Source organism: Oncorhynchus clarkii, chromosome 15 (assembly GCF_045791955.1).
Source record: "Oncorhynchus clarkii lewisi isolate Uvic-CL-2024 chromosome 15, UVic_Ocla_1.0, whole genome shotgun sequence".
NCBI classification, from domain to species: domain Eukaryota; kingdom Metazoa; phylum Chordata; class Actinopteri; order Salmoniformes; family Salmonidae; genus Oncorhynchus; species Oncorhynchus clarkii.
This window is the reverse complement of record NC_092161.1, coordinates 21,296,289-21,319,288: the sequence shown is the minus strand read 5'-3', so window position 1 is coordinate 21,319,288 and position 23,000 is coordinate 21,296,289. Positions and strand designations below refer to the sequence as shown.

The 23,000-nt window shown below is 42.7% G+C and overlaps 1 protein-coding gene across 1 annotated transcript in view; it reads left to right on the top strand.

Moving 5' to 3' along the window:
- The window catches only part of LOC139367035 (piezo-type mechanosensitive ion channel component 2-like), a 137,496-nt gene that overhangs the window by 17,643 nt on the left and 96,853 nt on the right, over window positions 1–23,000 (top strand). The window contains exon 2 of the mRNA XM_071104971.1: window positions 10,252–10,347. Coding sequence (XP_070961072.1) covers window positions 10,252–10,347 — 96 coding nt within the window. The remainder of the gene's footprint in view (window positions 1–10,251; window positions 10,348–23,000) is intronic.

Sequence of the window (23,000 nt, the reverse complement as noted above, 5' to 3'; positions counted from 1 at the left end):
AATTGATGGCTATATATTTGTTTGCAGCCGTTAGACCTATATTACAAAACATTCTCTGATATTGATCACCAATATTTACATTTCCCAGAAGACATAATCGTGGAAACACAATGAAATGACAGCGCAGACATTATCTCAAAATGGTGTCAGTTTATCACAGGACCACAGCATATGTAATAGGGTTCCTTTGTGCTTTTTGCATCTTCAGCATAACATGCATTCTGGCAGGAGTGCAGTAAGTCCTATGAATTATCTTAAATTGCAGTAGTTTATGTCTTAGGTTGTAGGAGCCGGTATGAACATTTTCACTTCTCTGTGACCAATGGATCTCCTCAGTTTCTTCCTTTAGATCGGTTTCTCATTTGTTCCTTTTAGGTTCTGAGCCATCAGCCAATCAACCCTTAATATCAACTTCTTTGGCGTAGCAGCTTCTTTCAGTATTTTTTCCATGCTAGATGCCTTGGGTTCATCCAGATTCGGTTGCAGCGATTGAGTAAGATTGAGTAAGAGTTGTAAGAACATAAAAAAATCGGCCTTGGATCATTCAAATCTCTCTTGTAATTGATTGAATGACAGGAGAGATCTATCAAATGTTTTTTAATCTTCCTTTGAGCATAAATATGTTTCCAGTTTTCAAGGTCATACCAAATGAAAGGCGTGACAGTAAAGTCTTACAATAATGTCATTGAGAGAGACTTATCTGTCAGTAACATACACTATATATACAAAACATGTGGAAAACCACTTCAAATTAGTGGATTCAACTATTTCAGCAACACCCTTTGCTGATAGGGGTACAAAATTGAGCACACAGCCATGCAATCTCCATAGACAAAAATTGGCAGTAGGATGGCAATTTTCCAACAAGTCAGTTTGTCAAATTTCTGCCCTGCTAGAGCTACCCCGGTTAACTGTGAATGCTGTTATTGTGAAGTGGAAATGTCTAGGAGCAACAATGTCGCAGCAGTGAAGTGGTAGGCCACACAAGCTCACAGAACGAGACCGTGGAGTGGTGAAGCGCGTCTGTCCTCAGTTGCAACACTGCAACACTGTACCGAGTTACAAATGGCCTCTGGAAGCAATGTCAGCACAATAACTGTTTGTCGGGAGCTTCGTGAAATGGGTTTCCATGGTCGAGCAGCCGCACACAAGCCTAAGATCACCATGCACAATGCCAAGCGTCAGCTAGAGTGGTGTAAAGCGCCCCACATTGAACTCTGTAGCAGTGGAAATGCGTTCTCTTTAGTGAAGAATCACGCTTCACCACTGGCAGTCCAAAGGACGGATCGGGGTTAACCCACACTGCTGTCTCTCTCATTCAACTTTATTATTGTCGACAACGCCATGTTTTTTTTTACGATGCTGAAATGCAGAATTCGCAGCTCTTTACTGTCTCTGTCCTTATGCTTTCTTGTTAAGGGTTAAATGCTACCTGCCCCAATGCATAGTGCCAACTGTAAAGTTTGGTGGAGGAGGAATACTGGTCTAGGGCTGTTCTTCATGGTTTGGGCTAGGCCCCTCAGTTCCAATGAAGGGAAATCTTAACGCTAAAGCATACAATGACATTCTAGAGGATTCTGTGCTTCCAACTTTGTGGCAGCAGTTGTGGGAAGGCCCTTTCCTGTTTCAGCATGACATTGCCCCTGTGCACAAAGCAAGGTACATGCAGAAATGTGGAAGAACTTGACTAGCCTGCACAAAGCCCTGACCTCAACCCATCAAAGTAAAGTTTGCTATGATCCTTCATGAATTGCAAACTTTTAAAGATTTGCAGAAGATTCTGTAAATACAGTGCCTTGCGAAAGTATTCGGCCCCCTTGAACTTTGCGACCTTTTGCCACATTTCAGGTTTCAAACATAAAGATATAAAACTGTATTTTTTTGTGAAGAATCAACAACAAGTGGGACACAATCATGAAGTGGAACGACATTTATTGGATATTTAAAACTTTTTTAACAAATCAAAAACTGAAAAATTGGGCGTGAAAAATTATTCAGCCCCTTTACTTTCAGTGCAGCAAACTCTCTCCAGAAGTTCAGTGAGGATCTCTGAATGATCCAATGTTGACCTAAATGACTAATGATGATAAATACAATCCACCTGTGTGTAATCAAGTCTCCGTATAAATGCACCTGCACTGTGATAGTCTCAGAGGTCCGTTAAAAGCGCAGAGAGCATCATGAAGAACAAGGAACACACCAGGCAGGTCCGAGATACTGTTGTGAAGAAGTTTAAAGCCGGATTTGGATACAAAATGATTTCCCAAGCTTTAAACATCCCAAGGAGCACTGTGCAAGCGATAATATTGAAATGGAAGGAGTATCAGACCACTGCAAATCTACCAAGACCTGGCCGTCCCTCTAAACTTTCAGCTAATACAAGGAGAAGACTGATCAGAGATGCAGCCAAGAGGCCCATGATCACTCTGGATGAACTGCAGAGATCTACAGCTGAGGTGGGAGACTCTGTCCATAGGACAACAATCAGTCGTATATTGCACAAATTTGGGCTTTATGGAAGAGTGGCAAGAAAGCCATTTCTTAAAGATATCCATAAAAAGTGTCGTTTAAAGTTTGCCACAAGCCACCTTGGAGACACACCAAACATGTGGAAGAAGGTGCTCTGGTCAGATGAAACCAAAATTGAACTTTTTGGCAACAATGAAAAACGTTATGTTTGGCGTAAAAGCAACACAGCTGAACACACCATCCCCACTGTCAAACATGGTGGTGGCAGCATCATGGTTTGGGCCTGCTTTTCTTCAGCAGGGACAGGGAAGATGGTTAAAATTGATGGGAAGATGGATGGAGCCAAATACAGGACCATTCTGGAAGAAAACCTGATGGAGTCTGCAAAAGACCTGAGACTGGGACGGAGATTTGTCTTCCAACAAGACAATGATCCAAAACATAAAGCAAAATCTACAATGGAATGGTTCAAAAATAAACATATCCAGGTGTTAGAATGGCCAAGTCAAAGTCCAGACCTGAATCCAATCGAGAATCTGTGGAAAGAACTGAAAACTGCTGTTCACAAATGCTCTCCATCCAACCTCACTGAGCTCGAGCTGTTTTGCAAGGAGGAATGGGAAAAAAATTCAGTCTCTCGATGTGCAAAACTGATAGAGACATACCCCAAGCGACTTACAGCTGTAATCGCAGCAAAAGGTGGCGCTACAAAGTATTAACTTAAGGGGGCTGAATAATTTTGCACGCCCAATTTTTCAGTTTTTGATTTGTTAAAAAAGTTTGAAATATCCAATAAATGTCGTTCCACTTCATGATTGTGTCCCACTTGTTGTTGATTCTTCACAAAAAAATACAGTTTTATATCTTTTTGTTTGAAGCCTGAAATGTGGCAAAAGGTCGCAAAGTTCAAGGGGGCCGAATACTTTCGCAAGGCACTGTAGATATCGTTTTTTTTTTAACCCTAACACAGATGTTGGAACAAGAATTGAATTACAAAAAAATCTAAACTTCTAGTATTTTTGGTGCATAAGTCTGGCAACACTAGTCGTTTAGTTGGCCAGAAGTGGGAAGGTTGGGAAAGGGAAGGGTGAAAATATTTATTGTTTGCAAATTCTTTGTGGAGCAGTACTGGATCTTTTGATGTGCTTTTACTGGAAATATGAACTGGAATTATGGGTTGCATTATTAAACTGTCTTAATTAGCATGTTATGTTTGCTAAAATTCAATATCTGTGTCCTGTGGCTGCTAGCAAGTAAAATTGCTGAGCAATTGCTGAGTTCGTCTGATTTAGGAACAAACCACACACTGTTTTGTGACACAACTAATTTTTACGAATATCTTCTTTTAACCCACACTGCTGTCTCTCTCATTCAACTTCATTATTGTCGACGACACCATGTTTTTTTTACGATGCTGAAATGCAGAATTCACAGCTCTTTACTGTCTCTGTACTTTTGCTTTCGTGTTAAGGGCTAAACGCTCGAGGAAGATCCCCACACTGAATCTGGTATTCTATAACATAGGATAGAATTATTGTACCAAAGCAAAGTCAAACTCCTTCTCCATGTCTGTCAGTTAAGTCCTTTCATTACATGAAAATAATGTGTTCTCAACAGCCAACGGCTTGTGATAAATAAGCACACATAGAGTCTGATTGACATGTTTGGTCACAATAAGGCATGCCTGTAGTCACATTCCACCACATGCTATTTACTTTGGACCGATTAGGTCTCTGGAACGATATTCAAGCGGGCATCCAGCATTCTCTCACTGCCGAATAGAGATGTTTTGATTTGACCAAAGAAGGGCGGAAGGTAGCCTAGTGGTTAAGAGCTTTAGCCAATAACTGAAAGGTCGCTCATTCAAATCCCTGACCTAACTAGGTGAAAAATCTGTCGACGTGCCCTTGAGCAAGGCACTTAACCCTAATTGCAAGTCGTTCTACTAAAATGAAAACGAAGTTTAGCCCCAAAGAACATTCCGTGCTGTTCATTTCTTTATAGTTTAAACGGCGTGATATAACTCAATCCCGGTCTTGTCTATAAATCCCCAAGGGAATGAAACTAGTAAACCTGGTCTAAATTTCTGATCCTAAAAGCCACCAGCTTGGTGGAGCGATCTTACGTAATAATGAATGGGTTGTGTACAGCATAGGTGATGAAGTGCAAACTCTACATGACATGGGGCTTGACGAGGAAGCAATGGGGCATGGAAGTGTGCTGCTCTGCATCCGCAAAGACAGACATAGCCTCCCTCTCGCTCTCCCGAGTCCTGATGTTTTTATCATTACGGTCACTTAAACCCACAGCAGATATTCTGAGGGTAATCATTTGCAGTGTTTGGAAGACCGTGTTTGCAGCTCAGTAAGGAAAATAAATGGGTGCGGACATTTTGGGGTAGCGTGGGTTTTTGTGTGTTTGCAGTGGCTCCAGTCCCGTCTCCTACTCCAAACAGTCAGGCTGGTCCTGAAGACCCAGCTGTTTGAAGCTGCTGCCTCAGTCAAGCCGTGTGTTGGCTGCCAATAGGAGGTCACCCGCTGGGGGGAAGTGTTAATGGACGCCTAATCCCAATAACACTGCCAGATACTAGGCTCACCACCCACATAGATCAGGAACCAAAGCACACACACACACACACACACACACACACACACACACACACACACACACACACACACACACACGCACTATATACTACCAAACCGCCCTAATAACAATACATGAATCTATCAGAATAACGAGAACCATCAGTATCCTGTACATAAAGCATCCAGTGGTAAATCACTGTTGAAAACTCACTTCGAGATGTTCTGCTCTGTGCAAACACACAACCTTGCATCAATTGATATTAACGAATGAACTTTGTTATTGTAATTGCTCTATACAAGTGCGCCTGCAGCCCACGCACAGGGCCAACCCTTTAAGTGGTGGTCATGGTTTTGTAATCAATTGGGGATCCAAACAGACAAGCACGTATGCCTGCATTGCACGCACACACACACACCCCTCTCAAAGCAGGCTGGGACCTCAGGAGTGGGTGTCTTCTGATGCCGAGGATCTACAGTAAAGGGTTTTATGTGGTCGGTGGTGCAGGTCACAGAAGGACAGGTGGGTGAGGTGCCCGTTTCAATTCAGTGTTTCATTTCCAAACCCTTGGAAAAGCCAGGATGTGGCCGAGAACGAGACCGAACCGATAGATACTAAACCTCCACACTTCTATTGGCCAATTAGCTATGCCCAATTTGTCTCAGGAAAACACGGGAATGTATTTCAAGGGGATATCAATGACATGACACCACCGCACACAAAAAAACAACCTTCTCCGTGGACAGCTTCTACCTCCAAGCAATAAGACTGTTGAACAGCTAATGTAGTGCTGACTACCCACACATCCATTTCCACTGACTATCTGCACTGACTATATACACATTCACAGACTACCCACACATCCATTTTCACTGACTATCTGCACTTACTATATACACATTCACAGACTACCCACACATCCATTTCCACTGACTATCTGCACTGACTATATACACATTCACAGACTACCCACACATCCATTTCCACTGACTATCTGCACTGACTATATACACATTCACAGACTACCCACACATCCATTTCCACTGACTATCTGTACTTACTATATACACATTCACAGACTACCCACACATCCATCTCCACTGACTATCTGCACTGACTATATACACATTCACAGACTCTACTCACACATCCATCCACTGATACTCCCGCACCCTCCCACATACACTCACTCACACACACACACTCAGACTACATACACAAACACACACACATACACAACCCCAAATGCACACACACAATCACCATATTTGCTGCTGCTACTTTATTATATTTATATTGCTGCTCAGTAACCCTGATTACACAACTGCCACTAGTATCCCTTCCATTGATTGGTACTGATGCTGGCCTTGTATATAATGTGTATTTATTTTATTCTTGTGTGCGTTTGTTTTGCATGACTTAGAACTATTCTTTAGTAAGGCTTGGCAAAAGCTCGAGAAACGAATGGGGCCAGTCCTGACACTATTCCTGCCAATACCCCAGTGGCCGGGGAAACAGGAAGCATTGACCGTGGGTCAGACGGCCCATGAATGGTCCCTATTGACACGGATCAAACAGATGAGCCCCATTTTGTGTAATTTAGTGGGTTTTTTTTATGGCTGACTTGTACTTGGCTGTCTCACATCCGAATTAAACGTCAAATTTCAAAGTTGTTCCGAACTTCACATTTTTTAAAGTGTTTAAGTTTAAGTTCAGGCATTAACTCCGAATTGTTATGGTTAGGGTTAAGTTTAGGCATTAACTCAGATTGGTTGAGGTAAGGCCTAAGGTTTGGGATAGGCTTGAAACATAAAATCAAAAACAACTTTCTATCGCTGGATTCAAATCCGCCATCCCCGTCCACAACGCCCTAGCAAAACCGAAACCTACGTTACCTTAAGGTAACAGCGCTCACTGTTGCCCCCTGTGGACGGTTTCTATGTCATCTCCCGAGGTCTGCTGACATGGATAGATGTCAAAATACTGACCTGTATCACGGGTGACTGGTCTGTGCCTTACAGTTCATTAGGAGGGAGGGAGGGAGGGAGGGAGAGAGAGAGAGAGAGAGAGAGAGAGAGAGAGAGAGAGAGAGAGAGAGAGAGAGAGAGAGAGAGAGAGAGAGAGAGAGAGAGAGAGAGAGAGAGACAGCTGTGGATTAGGGCCATTGTTTGGATTTGACAGGAGGGATCATCTTCTCCGTTCCGATGAAAACAGTCTCCCACCTACTCTCCCTCCATTTCCATTTCCTATTCTTTTGAACAATAATGCGGACGTTTTCAGTCACATGTCTTCTGCCGATGAGGATCATGTCCCACTAGGGCACACACTGGTCGAATCAACATTGTTTCCACGTCCTTTCAATGAAAACGCGTTGAAGCAACGTGGAATAGACGTTGAATTGACGTCTGTGCCCAGTGGGTTTTGATGGAAGTGTCATAACACTTTTGATTGTCCCCATGTTACATGGGAAAAGGATGCAGATGTGGTACATGTTTCCTGTATTTAGTGTACCATTATAAATGTACACTGAGTGTATAAAACATTAAGGACAACCTGCTCTTTCCATGACATAGACTGACAAGGTGAATCCAGGTGAAAGCAATGATCCTTTATTAATGCCACTTGTTAAATCCATTTCAATCAGTGTAGAGGAATGGGAGGAGACAGGTTAAAGAAGGATTTTTAAGCCTGGACACAATTGAGACATGGAGAGATTGTATATGTTTGCCAATCAGAGGGTGAATCAGCAAGACTAAAGATTTAAATGCCTTTGAATGGGGTAAGGTAGTAGGTGCCAGGCACACCGGTTTGTGTCAAGACCTGCAAAGCTGCTGGGTTTTTCATGCTTAACAGTTTCCCATGTGTGTCAAGAATAGTCCACCACCCAAAGGACATTCAGCCAACTGTGGGAAGCATTGGAGTCAACATGGGCCAGCATCCCTGTGGAACGCTTTCAACACCTTGTAGATGCCATGCCCCGACAAATTGAGGCTGTTCTGAGGGCAAAAAAAAAGGGGGGGGGGGTGCAACTCAATATTAGGAAGGTGTTTTTAACACTCAGTGTGTAGTATGTGTAGTTACTATATGTTACAGTATGATATTTAATCCATGACTCACTTCGGAATGCCACGTAGTATAAACTGGGATATCCCTCTACTCTCACTGAATTTCCCTCCACATATACTGTAATGTGTATTTACCTCCATTGATTCTGTAATATGTATTTCCTTCTATATATCCTGCAATCAGTATATACAGTATTTGTGTCACACTTTATTTGTATAGTTCCATATAAATGATTGACAGATGGCCATACTATCTGTTGATAAGCAGCTGTTTGCTAAGATTACTGTTAAGGTTAGGTTTAGAATAAGGGTTTGGGTAAGGGTTAAGGGTTAGGGTTAGGGTAAGGGTTAAGGGTTAGGGCTAGGGTTATGGTAAGGGTTGAATTGCTGTGTAGAACTCAAAAACAATCTTTGATATAGTCCCTCTGTTGATATAGTCCCAAAATGTTGTGCATGTCAGCAGTGAAGTGTATAGGATTAGGTCTTTTCAAAAAGCAAAGTGTCACTTGCCACATCATCAGTTGGTGTGGAGCAGCAGCAGTTCAGAGGTCAGAGGTTCAGGTGCAAAAATGTGTGGAATGTAGGCCTATTTAACAGAGATGGATGGTACAATGATTCTCTACACTACTTGTTTGTTTTGTCACAAACTGAAATTTGACAAACTATTACAATTTTGGCAACCAGGAAATGGTGGTACGATTAAAACATTTTTTTTTTACCCCTTTTTTGTTATATCCAATTGGTAGTTGGTAATTGGTAGTCTTGTCCCATCACTGCAACTCCACTACGGACTCAGGAGAGGCAAAGGTCGAGAGCCATGCGTCCTCCGAAACACAACCCAGCCAAGCTGCACTGCTCGCTTATTAACCCAGAAGCCAGCCAGTCCAGCTGGCGCCCAGAGTCAGCATTTTAGGCACCCGAAGTCATCTTATAGGCACCCGGCCTGCCACATGGAGTTGCTGGAGCGTGACGGGTCAAGGAAATCCCAGACTGGCCAAACCCTCCCCTAACCCGGAAGACACTGGGCCAATTGTGCGTACCCTCTTGGATCTCCTGGTCACAGCAGGCTGTGACACAGCCTGAGATTGAACCCGGGTCTTTAGTTGCACCTCAAGCAATACAATGCAGTGCCTTGACCACTGCGCCAGTGGGATGCCAGTGGCGGTGCGATTTCTGCATAGTGCACCTTTAAGATGATGGGTCCTACTGGATTGAGTTAAAACAATAGGGATCGTTCCATTTTAGACAGGTTAAGCAAGACACGTTCTTTGTTAATGACGAAAACAAGATGAAGCAGAACAGAGATGTGTAGAGGCCACCAACCTCTGTTGCATGCAATAATTCAACATCAAATCAAATCAAATTGTATTTGTCCCATGCGCCGAATACAACAGGTGTAGTAGACCTTTCAGTGAAATGCTTACTTACAATTCATAGAACTCCTTAGACAACGACTGATTGTTCATGGGAGTGGACCACTTTGTTTGAAAGCCTGAAGAAATGTTCTGCCAACGTATTTCATTTCGGCTGAATAATACCATGTGAGTGCGCTGACTCACAGGCCTGTTGAACACAAGTACCATAAGTCACATTTTTCATAAACATTGCGCCGGCTGCAGATTGAGCTTCATGTATGTTTTCCTAGGTAATGGATGGACTGGTGCTCAGGCTGACATGCTGAATGCTTGACTGAAATGGCATCAGCCATGGTTTATCTTAATGCAATCTGGATGTTTTTGGCCTGGGCAGCGGTAGTAATGTCTTTCGGGCTCCAATTCGGCACTCCGACAAAGATCTGCCATGTTTGCTCCAGGGCAAAACGCCTGTTGTCAAACACTGTTGGAATTTCGAGTGCAGCGCGGTCGTCTATCCAAAAAGCGTTGAGTTTTATAGAGCTATCCCTACCCTCTTCTCCATTCCCATTGACATCGTTCACACCACTCTGCAAAGCTGCCATCATAACTGTTAGTGAGCCACAGAACTTCTTCGCCCTTTCATTTTAAACGTCAGTGCTGCTACTCTGTTTTATTTTGGTTCCTTCTAATTAAGGGTGCTAACTTCTTAAGGGGGATTTATCCATAGTGTTATGTCATAGATGGTTTGTGATCTGACTTGCCTTATTGTGTTGCAGCGTGTCTGTTCCGGTACAATGCCCTGTCCTTCATCTACCTCATCTACCTCCTGCTCATCCCATTGTTCCCAGAACCCACCAAAACAACAATGCGAGGTAAGAAATTGACTAAATGACTAATAAACTGTTCCAATAGGCCATTTGACTGCAGGAAAGGGCTACCTGGTAATTCCTAAAGCAACCAAGCCACTTTAAAGAGTGGATGGTTAAATGCTTAAATAATCAGGGTTTATGGATGGCCTCGGCCTACACCTAGGATTTACAGCACTCGGTGACAGAATGATTTCTGACTGTTTGACCATCTTTGTGTCAGAGGAGGAGACGGGGATGGGAAATGATAGGGCAGTGGGTCGTCATTGTAACACGGGGCTATGACACACACACACACACACACACACACACACACACACACACTGTTAGTCTTTTGAACACTATCATTGGACATTGAAGCAAAAACACATGTCCTTAAAATACAGCACACATTTTTGGGGGGTGAACCCGCAGTGCCGTTGTCCTTTATGGACACTTCCATCTTTACCGTCTCAGTTTGAACATGGAATTTTATTGTACACAGTAAGCCTGCAGTCCAATATAAGACAGCTCTTATCCATCGACCCCCAAAAATTTTAGGAAAAAAACAAGAAAGAAAGAAAAAAATTAACTGTTGTAGGAACAATGGCATATTTAGTGAACATGTGGTAGGCGGTGATAGAACCACTCAGGAGAAGAGAGGGAGGAGGAAGGGAAGGAAGACAAGAAAAATAGAGTGAGATGAAAGAATGCAGCCTCTGCCTGTCTGCTCAGACACTATCCCCCTTGAGTGTCAGCAGGCCACAAGTTCAACACTGACCACGTTTACATGCACACCAATATCCCGTTGTTATTCGGGATACTCAAGTATTCTGTTTTTGAGTTGACGCATATAAACATCATATCCTGTTTACAATAACCCGAAAAAGCTTGTATCCCGGTTATGAGAAACCCGGTTAAGATGCCTGGGATATGCTGATCTTAGACGGGATACTGTGGCATGTAAACATCCCGTTTACCGTTGTTTTTCGCGGTCTGTGCAGGCTCAGTTTCGGATATCATGGGTGTTGTGTGAAGTTTTCATCTGATTGTCAACTAAATAACTTCAAGAAGTAGGCTACCTGCGCAGGTTGATCCACCATAATAATTCCATAATAATTTATTTTGCTGTTACTCCACACTGGGCTGTATAGCCTACTGGCTACTTTCACCCCTAATTTAGACAGCTTTCTGCTTATAAGTTCCGACATTTTGTAGACCATTTGTTTGTCAACTATAGTTAGATATGTGCAGCTTCTCTTCTGTCATCACTTGTTGCCCCAGAAGACTAAATAAAGTAGTGCTCACGAGAATAATGTCTTACATTAATAGAATGAATGCATTAGTAATAGTTAACACTGGTAAAGTTGTCTGTTTCGTTTAGGGACTTGGGAGAAAACGCAATAACTTCAAAACAGTGGAAAACGTCTGTGCAAAATGTCCAAATGTCATCAGTTTGACCAGTTTTAAGGAAATGAAAAGCTGAGAAAAATGATGAAACAGGTTTCTGATAAGACTTAAGTTTGTCTTTGGTGCATATTTTCAGTGGTTGAAATACTGTTTGCTTGCATGACAGTGTCAAAGATAACACACACATTCACATTTTCTCAAGAGATGCTGAAAGAAAGAAATCATATTTCCACTCCTGTTCCTGAGACAATTAACATTTGTTGTATCATTTTACTGCATGAAATGCATAATTCTGCAGGAGTTAACATTATTTTAGCTTATATGAGAGGTTATAGGCCTACAGTCAGTGTCCAGATTTCAGTTACTATTCCATTTAACCAATATGAACTTAAATGAGGAATATTCTGTTTATTCATGGATACAAGGATCCTCATCGTGAGCGGGATATTAAAGGTGCATGTAAACTTATCCAGAATAAGACCTTAAGCGGGATATAAGCTATTATCCAGAATACTGTGTGCATGTAAACTTGGTCCCTCACTCTCACTCACTCATTAGCCTGCGAAAGCTCATCCTAAAATCCCATACACAAGCCCAATCCTCTGTCTACTATCAGTGCCTCTGCTCGCTATCAGTGCAGAAGAAGGCATTGCAACACTACACCCTAAATCTAAGGTTGTTCCCAGGAGGTGTATATAGTGAGGTATTGGCAGTGTTGTGCCAGCTTATATTCCCTCTGTGTAGCTCAGTTGGTAGAGCATGGCACTGGCAGCGCCAGGCTTGTGGATTAGATTCCCACGGGGGACCAGTATGGAGAAGACTAAATAAAGTCCACAAAAAAAAAAGAAGTTGAAATGTATACACTCACTACTGTCAGTGGATCTGGATAAGAACGTCTGCTTAATGACTAAAAATGTGAATTGTATAAACACCCTATCCTGTCCGCCCCCTCCATTGGCCAGACTTATTTCAGTGTTGAATAACCCAGCTGTTATCTGGTGAGAAATACTCTTTCTTTTAGTCACTCCACCTGGTATTCTGTAGGTCTGGAGAGAATTCGACTTTAAACCAACAACAACTGAAAGCTTCATAGGTCATCATCAATTAGAACTTCAGATGCCCTTGGTGTGGCTTGCCTGGCACAGCACGACCAATGGAGTAGTCCCACGGCATGCCAGGCAAGCCAAGCAAAATCAAACGCAACAAAAGTCTGCTGGTATGAAGTGAATGAATTGATCAGGTTGGTGTTTCAGGTCGGCTGAATACAAGGCCTTGATGCAGTATGTGATTAGGATTCATCCCAGTTAAAGTGAATGAGCTGGAGGAGGTAATGTCTTGCTTCTTGACTCTACGCCTTGCATGTTCAGGCATCACAATGTTATAATGGGGAGGCAGCCTGTCAGGCGCTCTGGATAAGAGCATCTGCTAAATGACTCAAATGTTAATGCTAATGTGGAAGACTTGGCTGACCTCATATATTTGTCAGCCTGTTTGCTTTAACTTGACAAAGCAGTCTAGAAGCACAGTCATATTTGACCCCTGACTGTATGTAAGCTATATAGTATTTGCCATTAAACACACACAAAAAAAGGAATGATAACAGCTTATTCATACTTATTAAGAATTGACTAAGCTAACAAAAACTTTATTTGATTGAGTGCTGAACCCATAAGGTTGATGTACATGACACCTATATCTTAATGGACCAAATCCATACTTGATACTGTATGTGCTTGGAACTAAAGCTATCTAAATCCTACTTTAGTGCCAGTAGTAGTAATTTAAAGGATTTACTTGTGCACAAAAATACAAGACAGGCCTTTGCTTATTTCTCAATCTTGGATTCTGCGCTTATTCTCAGGGTAGAATGACAGTCGGTCGATGTGTCCAGTTGAAGGATGAGTTAGGCCTACACCTCACACCCAAGGTGACAGGCTCCATGTTTTTTAAATTCATTTTTATTGAACTTTTATTTAACCAGGTAGGCTAGTTGAGAACAAGTTCTCATTTACAACTGCGACCTGGCCAAGATAAAGCAAAGCAGTTCGACACATACAACAACACAGAGATTACATGGAATAAACAAACATACAGTCAATAATACAGTAGAAAAAGTCTATATACAGTGTGTGCAAATGAGGTAGGGTAAGGGAGGTAAGGCAATAAATAGGCCATAGTGGCGAAGTAATTACAATATAGCAATTAAACACTGGAATGGTAGATGTACAGAAGATGAATGTGCAAGTAGAGATACTGGAGTGCAAAGGAGCAAGATAAATAAATAAATACAGTATGGGGAAGAGGTAGTTGGATGGGCTATTTACAGATGGTCTATGTACAGGTGCAGTAATCTGTGAGCTGCTCTGACAGCTGGTGAGGGAGATATGAGTCTCCATCTTCAGTGATTTTTGCAGTTCGTTCCAGTCATTGGCAGCAGAGAACTGAAAGGAAAGGCGGCCAAAGGAAGAATTGACTTTGGGGGTGACCAGTGAGATATACCTGCTGGAGCGCGTGCTATGGGTGGGTGCTGCTATGATGACCCGTGAGCTGAGATAAGGCGGGGCTTTACCCAGCAGAGACTTATAGATGACCTGGAGCCAGTGGGTTTGGCGGCGAGTATGAAGCGAGGACCAGCCAAAGAGAGTGTACAGGTCGCATTGGAGGTGGGTATATGGGGCTTTGGTGGCAAAACGGATGGCACTGTGATAGACTGTGCTGTTGGATTCCTTTCCTTGTCCATAACACACGTACTGTAAATACATCATTCCCTACATGTAAGAACATGCAACACGTGCTTGTCAGTCATGTCTCTCTTGTTTAAGGAGGTTCTCTTGCCTCTAAAGTAGTCCCCCCAAATAATTGGTGGCAGTGGGGGGGAAATCTCAGCCTCAAAATCTTGACTCAATAATATGACGCCGGTACGTCACAAAGACAGATTCTTACTCTATATTTACTCACCACAAAACATGGAGACCATTTATGACATCTAGTGAAGTGAAGACATGGCGCTCATTCCACTTAATATCCAAGGAAATTGAATGACCATTTGAATGACGGTACGGTTGTGTGGTTCCCTGGTTTTTACAAGGATGAAGCAGCTGAGGCAGCCAATTGGACCGAGACAACAAAAAAAACAGTGCTAGAAAAAGATAATCTGGCGGTGATGGACAATAGAGAGGGACCCCCGGAGGTGATGGAGGTCAGGGTTCAAAAGTACAGACTTCTCTTGTCCTTTAGCAGCTGGCTGCAGAGCAGTGGAGAGATTGAGACATTTTTCCCCTCAATTTTCTTCTCCTCCTCCAGCTGTTTCCCTCCATCGCGGCTCCAGCTTTAGGCTTCAGTCCCATCACCACTCCATGGAAAACATGGACATGCATCTCTATCAATTAGCTCTTTCCCTCAAGTCCTTTACCAATCCGAAATGTTCTCTGATTTTACACAGCTTTTCTAATAAAGCTCAAGTGACAGTCTGTACGTCATCCTCCACGACACCTGTTGAGGCAAAGCTTAGTGGCCAAGCAGCTAACTAGTTAGATAATGTTGAGTAAGTTTCAAGAGGGCTCGATCCAATCATACCCGCATTCCAGCATTCACGCAGTAGATCTTATTCCCACAGTTAAATCAAAACTGTGAGAAAAGCAGTAAACATCACTATAGCAGGTTCAATTGTCAGGCCGACAAATCCCATCTTGACATGCGTGCATGCACAAACAGTAAGTCCAACTTTTGTGCCAGTCATTCATTCATGTCAATTGGAGATTTGTACTTAAACATGCACATTGCTCAAGTTTTGATTCAGTCCTGTGTGAGCTGTTAACAAGTGGCTCCAGACCATGTATATACCCCATCACCACACCACCAGGGCTTAGAGGTGCAGAAGGCGTGATTTACTACAGCCAATACAACTCCAGGTCTCCTCGTGGTTTGCTCACTTTGACAGTTCATCAGATGCTGTTTGCTTTGCTTCGGCCTGGTCTCTTAGTTCAATTGGGCTGATTCATACCTGGTTCAGGCGGTGTAACAGGGTTGGCATTCGCGTCAACCTGAACCAGATGTCGTCCGTTAATTATAAAGATGGTAAATTGCTCCTCGAAGATAGGCGTCATTTCATAGCCACTCCTCGCTTTGTCTTTGTCTCGCTTTGTGGCATGTTCTGTGCTAACACACTCTTATGCGTTTTTCAGTCATCAAATAGGTGGTATAACTGTTTTGAGAATTCTGCATAGTCAGTCGGTGTGTGATGTATTTTATCAACTAAGCAAACCATTGATGTAGACAACCCAGACACCGCCAATTGACACAAAAACCTTTTGCCCCAATGACTCTACTACCACAAATTCTAGTTTCTCCCCTCAATCGGAGAAATCTCTGTAATACAATACAGCACCACAATAGCAGCGATCTCCACTACCTCAAGCCATCCAGCAGGAAGGTAATACAAACAGAGGAGACAAGAGGGCTTCCTGAGGAAACAGAGCTCAATGGAGAGGTCGTCACCAGGGGACCCCAGGCCCACGCCTCCCTAAACTCCTTCATCCAAACCCCTTCGTCTCTTTTCCTCAGGAAGCCGATGAGTCACCTGCACCGTCCGCACAACGAGTTGCCTGCCTCCCTGCCTGCCATCCCTCTTCCGCCCTCCATGTCCCTTTGAATCCTGCCTCAATGCAAGACGTCAACCGTGGCCCTCTGGGGTCCTCTGTTAAGGCAAACCAACAGTGAGGCTTTGATTCATTGTGGTATTGGGTATTTTTTTATGTGGTTTGAATTTGAACTTATGTTGATTCTTCGTCAAATTTAAACCTCTGAAGCGATTGTTTTGAATAGAAATTGTATTGGATGCTTGTTCAGCACTGAATTTAATAATAATAGTGCAAAATGTTTAGGGAGTTTGAAGAATGCAAGTGTCTGCATCATTGTCTGCTGGTCAGTCAACTAGCTCTTTCTGTTGAGGTTGCATTCCAAGACCAATACTGTATTCTGGCTTGGGCTTATTCTTTGGGAGCCCCTGAGGTGATGTCTCTGCCTCTCTCCACACACGCGCACACACAGGCGCAGACACACACACGCACACACACATAGCTTCCACAATGTGCATTTGAGAGTCCCAGTGGTGTGTTCTGGGGCATATCATAGACTCTGAGAAACATCATAAGGCCTAATTAAAGACTGGTTGACAGTTTGTTTCCTTGATGCATTAAACATCTGTAGCTATGTTGTTAGCTGTAGCATTTACTGTAACAGATCCTGAGTCATTTAAACTCTTAGCATACATTTGCTGCCAAACTAATCAAAAACTCAAAATGTCCTGTTTTTTTTGCTATTTATTTTGTGTGTAATATATTGATATTTATCTTTATCAAATCAAACTGTATTTGTCACATGTGCCGAATACAACGAGTGTAGACCTTACCGTGAAATGCTTTAGCAAAATATTTACCAAATAAACTAAAGTAAAAAATACAATTTTATAAAATTATAAAAAGTAACACAATAGCATCAATACTATTAATATTGTAATTCTGTATAATGACTAAGACTACTGTTTTAATGAATAGAATTAGTCAAGCCAGGGTGTCTGTTCCAAAAAACACATTGATCCTTCAAATGTAGTCATGGCGCTCCACATTCTCCCAGAAAATGTGTACAACGAGGGATTTTACCTCTAATTACCTACCTTTGTAGATAGAGGGAGAGCATGTTGGCCATGTTTCTACAAGAACATGTTAATAGATCAAATTGGAGTTCAATTAATGACGATGTCCCAAACTTCCTCACTACCCCAGTAAGCTTTGACTACAGTCGAGACAGAAATCTTTATTTTTACACAACCACCCTTGGGCTAATTTGTTTTTATTTACTTTCAAGATGGCCGCCATAAAACATGATTCTTTATTTGTTTGTTTACTTAAAAAAAAACTTTGCTCTTTACAAGATCAGTTTTATTTCAGAGGGAATTTGAGTCTAAAGACCCATCTAGTTATCATACACAGCACTACTTCTCATGCACTTCTTTCCCCAGCAGTCTATAGCAGTATAACAACTACACTATCACCTAAACACACAACTAACCCTAATATGCATTTTCTTCACGCCACAGTCTAATATGTCTTGGGGCTTGCACTCAAGGAATTCTCTCCAGGCTGGTTTAGACCTGTATTCATTCCAAGGGCAGCTTTAAAGGGGATGTTGCATGTGAAGGTAACTGTGGCACGATAGCACAATTTAGATTTTTTGCTAGGCCGTATTTAAAGGGTAAGTGCTTTCCGCTAGATTACACCAGATGAAACAGACTACATTGAGCGGGTAGCTAGGTAACATAGTATTAACACATAGCTCAATTTAGCCTTGGCAAAGTAAAGGGATAAACATGTGGTCAGTTTGCTGGGGTATATTGGACAGTATTTATTAACAATGTCCTGATTCAGCTAGTAGAATTACAATGTTTTAATGTCAGGAATATGTTTTCAACAACTAAATGTCAACAACTTACATTTTGTGTCATTTTGAGTCACATTACATTGAGTCATTTTTTGGCAACAAATAATCCTTAAAACTTTGGGCCATATTTAATCAGAGCCAGTAACTTTGTTTTGGTTGAATAGGGCTCTTACATCATTTATGCTTAGGCTCTGGCAATAGATCTAGTCAAATTTCTGTTTTGTCTGTCATTTGAGCTCATCTAAACGAGTAGTCCACTAGTTGGCTTCCATGACAAAACAAATCAATGCCAATCAACTTTTTAATCTGAAGGACAGCTATTTCAATGGATTTAACTACAACATGTACCTACTCTGTTTCCCTTCATCCTTCTCTTGCTCTGACAGTATGGGTTCACAAATCAGATTTTCTCTCCCTAATAAGAACAACAATAAAGGGTCATAGATTCACAACCATAGGAATCAGAGTCCATTTGTAATAATGTGATTTACTCCCAAGGAGCAGCGGAGTCAGGCAACAGGATTGGCAAAGAGCAGCGGAGTCAGGCAACAGGATTGGCAAGGAGCAGCGGAGTCAGGCAACAGGATTGGCAAGGAGCAGCGGAGTCAGGCAACAGGATTGGCAAGGAGCAGCAGAGTCAGGCAACAGGATTGGCAAGGAGCAGCGGAGTCAGGCAACAGGATTGACAAGGAGCAGCGGAGTCAGGCAACAGGATTGGCAAGGAGCAGCGGAGTCAGGCAACAGGATTGGCAAAGAGCAGCGGAGTCAGGCAACAGGATTGGCAAGGAGCAGCGGAGTCAGGCAAGAGGATTGGCAAGGAGCAGCGGAGTCAGGCAACAGGATTGGCAAGGAGCAGCGGAGTCAGGCAACAGGATTGGCAAGGAGCAGCGGAGTCAGGCAACAGGATTGGCAAGGAGCAGCGGAGTCAGGCAACAGGATTGGCAAGGAGCAGCGGAGTCAGGCAACAGGATTGGCAAGGAGCAGCGGAGTCAGGCAACAGGATTGGCAAGGAGCAGCGGAGTCAGGCAACAGGATTGGCAAGGAGCAGCGGAGTCAGGCAACAGGATTGGCAAGGAGCAGCGGAGTCAGGCAACAGGATTGGCAAGGAGCAGCGGAGTCAGGCAACAGGATTGGCAAAGAGCAGCGGAGTCAGGCAACAGGATTGGCAAAGCGCAGCGGAGTCAGGCAACAGGATTGGCAAGGAGCAGCGGAGTCAGGCAACAGGATTGGCAAGGAGCAGCGGAGTCAGGCAACAGGATTGGCAAGGAGCAGCGGAGTCAGGCAACAGGATTGGCAAGGAGCAGCGGAGTCAGGCAACAGGATTGGCAAGGAGCAGCGGAGTCAGGCAACAGGATTGGCAAGGAGCAGCGGAGTCAGGCAACAGGATTGGCAAGGAGCAGCGGAGTCAGGCAACAGGATTGGCAAGGAGCAGCGGAGTCAGGCAACAGGATTGGCAAGGAGCAGCGGAGTCAGGCAACAGGATTGGCAAGGAGCAGCGGAGTCAGGCAACAGGATTGGCAAGGAGCAGCGGAGTCAGGCAAAACCATTAGAAGATATGACGGGCACGACGGGAACCAAGTTGCAACTCGAGCATCTTTGGCCCCAGGCAAGCCGGGGCCCTACCTAGGGGCCCTTTAAAACGAGCAAAGCAGCTCACGCCCACGGCTTGGCAGCCTGTGCCTCGCCAAGAAACATGTGGGGCTCACGCCGAACACACACCAAGTTTAAAGTTTTATTAGTCGTATGTATAGGATACACATGGTAAACACTGTCCAACGACATTCTTACTTGCAGGTTCCTTCTCGACAACGCAACAACAATAAGAAATAATACAAGATAAGGATACGAACATAAAGTAAATGGCTCAGTAGGATAGAATACATTTTTACATAGATGTAGGATTTCTATTTGAAATTACACAATTTGTTTTGCTGATGTTGGAGTATGCCTACACAACATATTTTGTTCTTATGCCCTAAATCAGGCGTGGGCAATTCCAATCTGCAAGGGCCTGATTGGTGTCACAGTTTTGCCCCAGTTAACACACCTGACTCCAATAATCACCTTATCATGATCTTCAGTTCAGAATGCAATTTCATTATTCAGCTGTGTTTACTAGGGATGGAGAAAAAGTGTGACACCACTCAGGCCCTCAAGGACTGGAGTTGCCCACCCCTGCCCTAAAGCTTACACACACACACACACACACACACACACACACACACACACACACACACACACACACACACACACACACACACACACACACACACACACACACACACACACACACACACACACACACACACACACACACACACACACACACAGCTGTCCCACACCTGACCCTTTGCCCTCAGAACAGTCTCAATTTGTCAATGCATGGACCCTACAGGGATGCTAGACCATGTTGACTCCTATACAGTTGTGTCAAGTTGGCTGGATGTCCTTTGGGTGGTGGGCCATTCTTGATACACATGGGAAACTGTTGAGCATGAAAAACCCAGCAGCTTTGCAGTTCTTGACACAAACCGGCGCGCTTGGCACCTACTACCATGCCCCATTCAGGCTCTTAAAGATTTAGTCTTGCCCATTCACCCTCTGAATAGATTCACCCTCTGAAGGGTGAATATTTAAGAGCCTGAATACATACACAATCCACATCTCATTTGTCTCAATTCTTAAAAATCTATCATTAACTTGTCTCCTACCCTTCATCTAAACTGATTGAAGTGGATTTAACAAGTGATATCAATAAGGGATCATAGCTTCACCTGGTCAGTCTGTCATGGAAAGAGCAGGTGTTCTTAATGTTTTGTACACTCAATGTACGAATCCAATTGTACAACCCAAAAATCTGTAGCTCAAACACACTATGTTTAAAAGTGGTTAGAAGTTCAACATGCATCAGTGTTACGGTGGGACTCATTTGTTAATGGTATAAAAAGTTATTAGTTCTCATAGATATAAAGGATAAAAATGATTTCTAAGACATAATTGGCTGAAAAGAAAAACAATTCCATTATATATGCGTACGGTACATGAACAGGCTCATTGACATATTTCCACAACAGTATCTCATTGTAATGTACACACAATGCTCTTCGGAAAATGTTCCTCCATCTCGACAGACGGTTTGAAAGATTACAACCAGTAGGTGTTTATGACGTAGCATGTCCACTGTTTGATGTGTGGAGCCTTATGAAATGTGTGTGATGGTAGAGAACTACAATGGATGGGGATAGCCTTTGGCAACAGTGAAAACAGTGCAGTGTGAAAGTTACCCTGCAGCCATGTTGGTTGGGAATAATACATCTAAAACAGACCGAGACACCAACTACAATAGGATGCTCGAGACCATTCACTGGAAGTCCCTTTGTTGACGTGCCATTGTGGCAAATGCAATGTTAATACACCACAGATTTGACATTTGACTTTAATCATAGCCCCAGCGTTTTAAAGGAAGTTCAATCCATTGTTTGACGACAATAAATGTACAACTGAAGTTTGGCTCTTAGTTTGATTGTAAAATTGTAACATGTCACCGCCATATGTGAGCAGGGTAAATTCATTTGAATTCCATCACTTTTGGACATCATCCCTTTCCATTTAAAACAACATTATTTTTGCCATTGTAGAAGTGGTCAGAAAGTAACTTTTTAGACCTGAATTCCGAAACATGCAGTTGACCCATTTTGCATACCCCACCATACCATGAGACATCCATATCTTCATCACTGGAAAATATAAAATGGTTGAGTTTGATATCATTTTAAAGCTTACAAACAGTGGGTTTTTGTGTTGTGCCCACCATCGGTTGTGACAGAACATGCTCCTAAATACAGGATGGGTGTCATTTCAGTCATAGAAATATAATTCATAGAATGGACCTATCCCTTCAGACCACTGCAATTTAGCTGGTACACAATTGAAATGTAAATTGAATTGACATTTTAACTTCTAATTACTACCACAAAGATGTCCGCAGGTCCACCCACCGTTGAATGTCAACTCAAATGGTCATGTCTATTCTAATATCTATATTTCTATGATTTCAATAGGTTTCCAATGGAAGATCGACAGTATAATTTAAAACAACAATTTTCCCATTAAAGTCAACATTCTCGGATGTGCTACCATTTGGTATTTCTCTACCATTAGTAGATTTAACAGCTAAAACACAACAACCACCCTGTATTGAAGAGGGTGTTGTGCCTCAACCGATGGCGAGCACAACCAATGGCGTGCACAACACAAAAAACACAAAAATAGGGTTTAAGCTACAACATATGCGAAATCTGAGTTTTTTAGATAATTGATGTGTAAGGGTTAACAATTAAAACATTTACAAAAAGTGATTTTATTTTATTTGTTATGATATAATAGTTTGACAACCCTGTTTGTAAGCTTTTAAATTATATCAATCTCAACCGTTCACCTTTTCCAGTGATGAAGACATGGATGTTTTGGATGGAACCAAAAAGGGTTCTACTTGGAACCAAAAAGGGTTCTCCTATGGGGACAGCCAAAGAACCCTTTTGGAACCCTTTTTTCTATTAGTGTAATAGAAAGATGGGAGTGGCCCTTTGAGAGTTTACAGGAGTGTGTTCTTGCTCTGTGTCAAGGGCCTGACAGCTGCACAGATAGTGGCTGACACTCAGCTAAGGCACTCTCAGCTAGTGTCACTGCCTGTCTTTGATAAGGTTTGAGCTAAATAGAAGGGGACAATTTGTCAGCTTTATTTGATATCTTCCTTGGAGTTATGTTTCCATAGTAAGGAATATTACATGTACTTGTTTGTTTTGATGAAATCCTGCCAACATCTTGTTTGG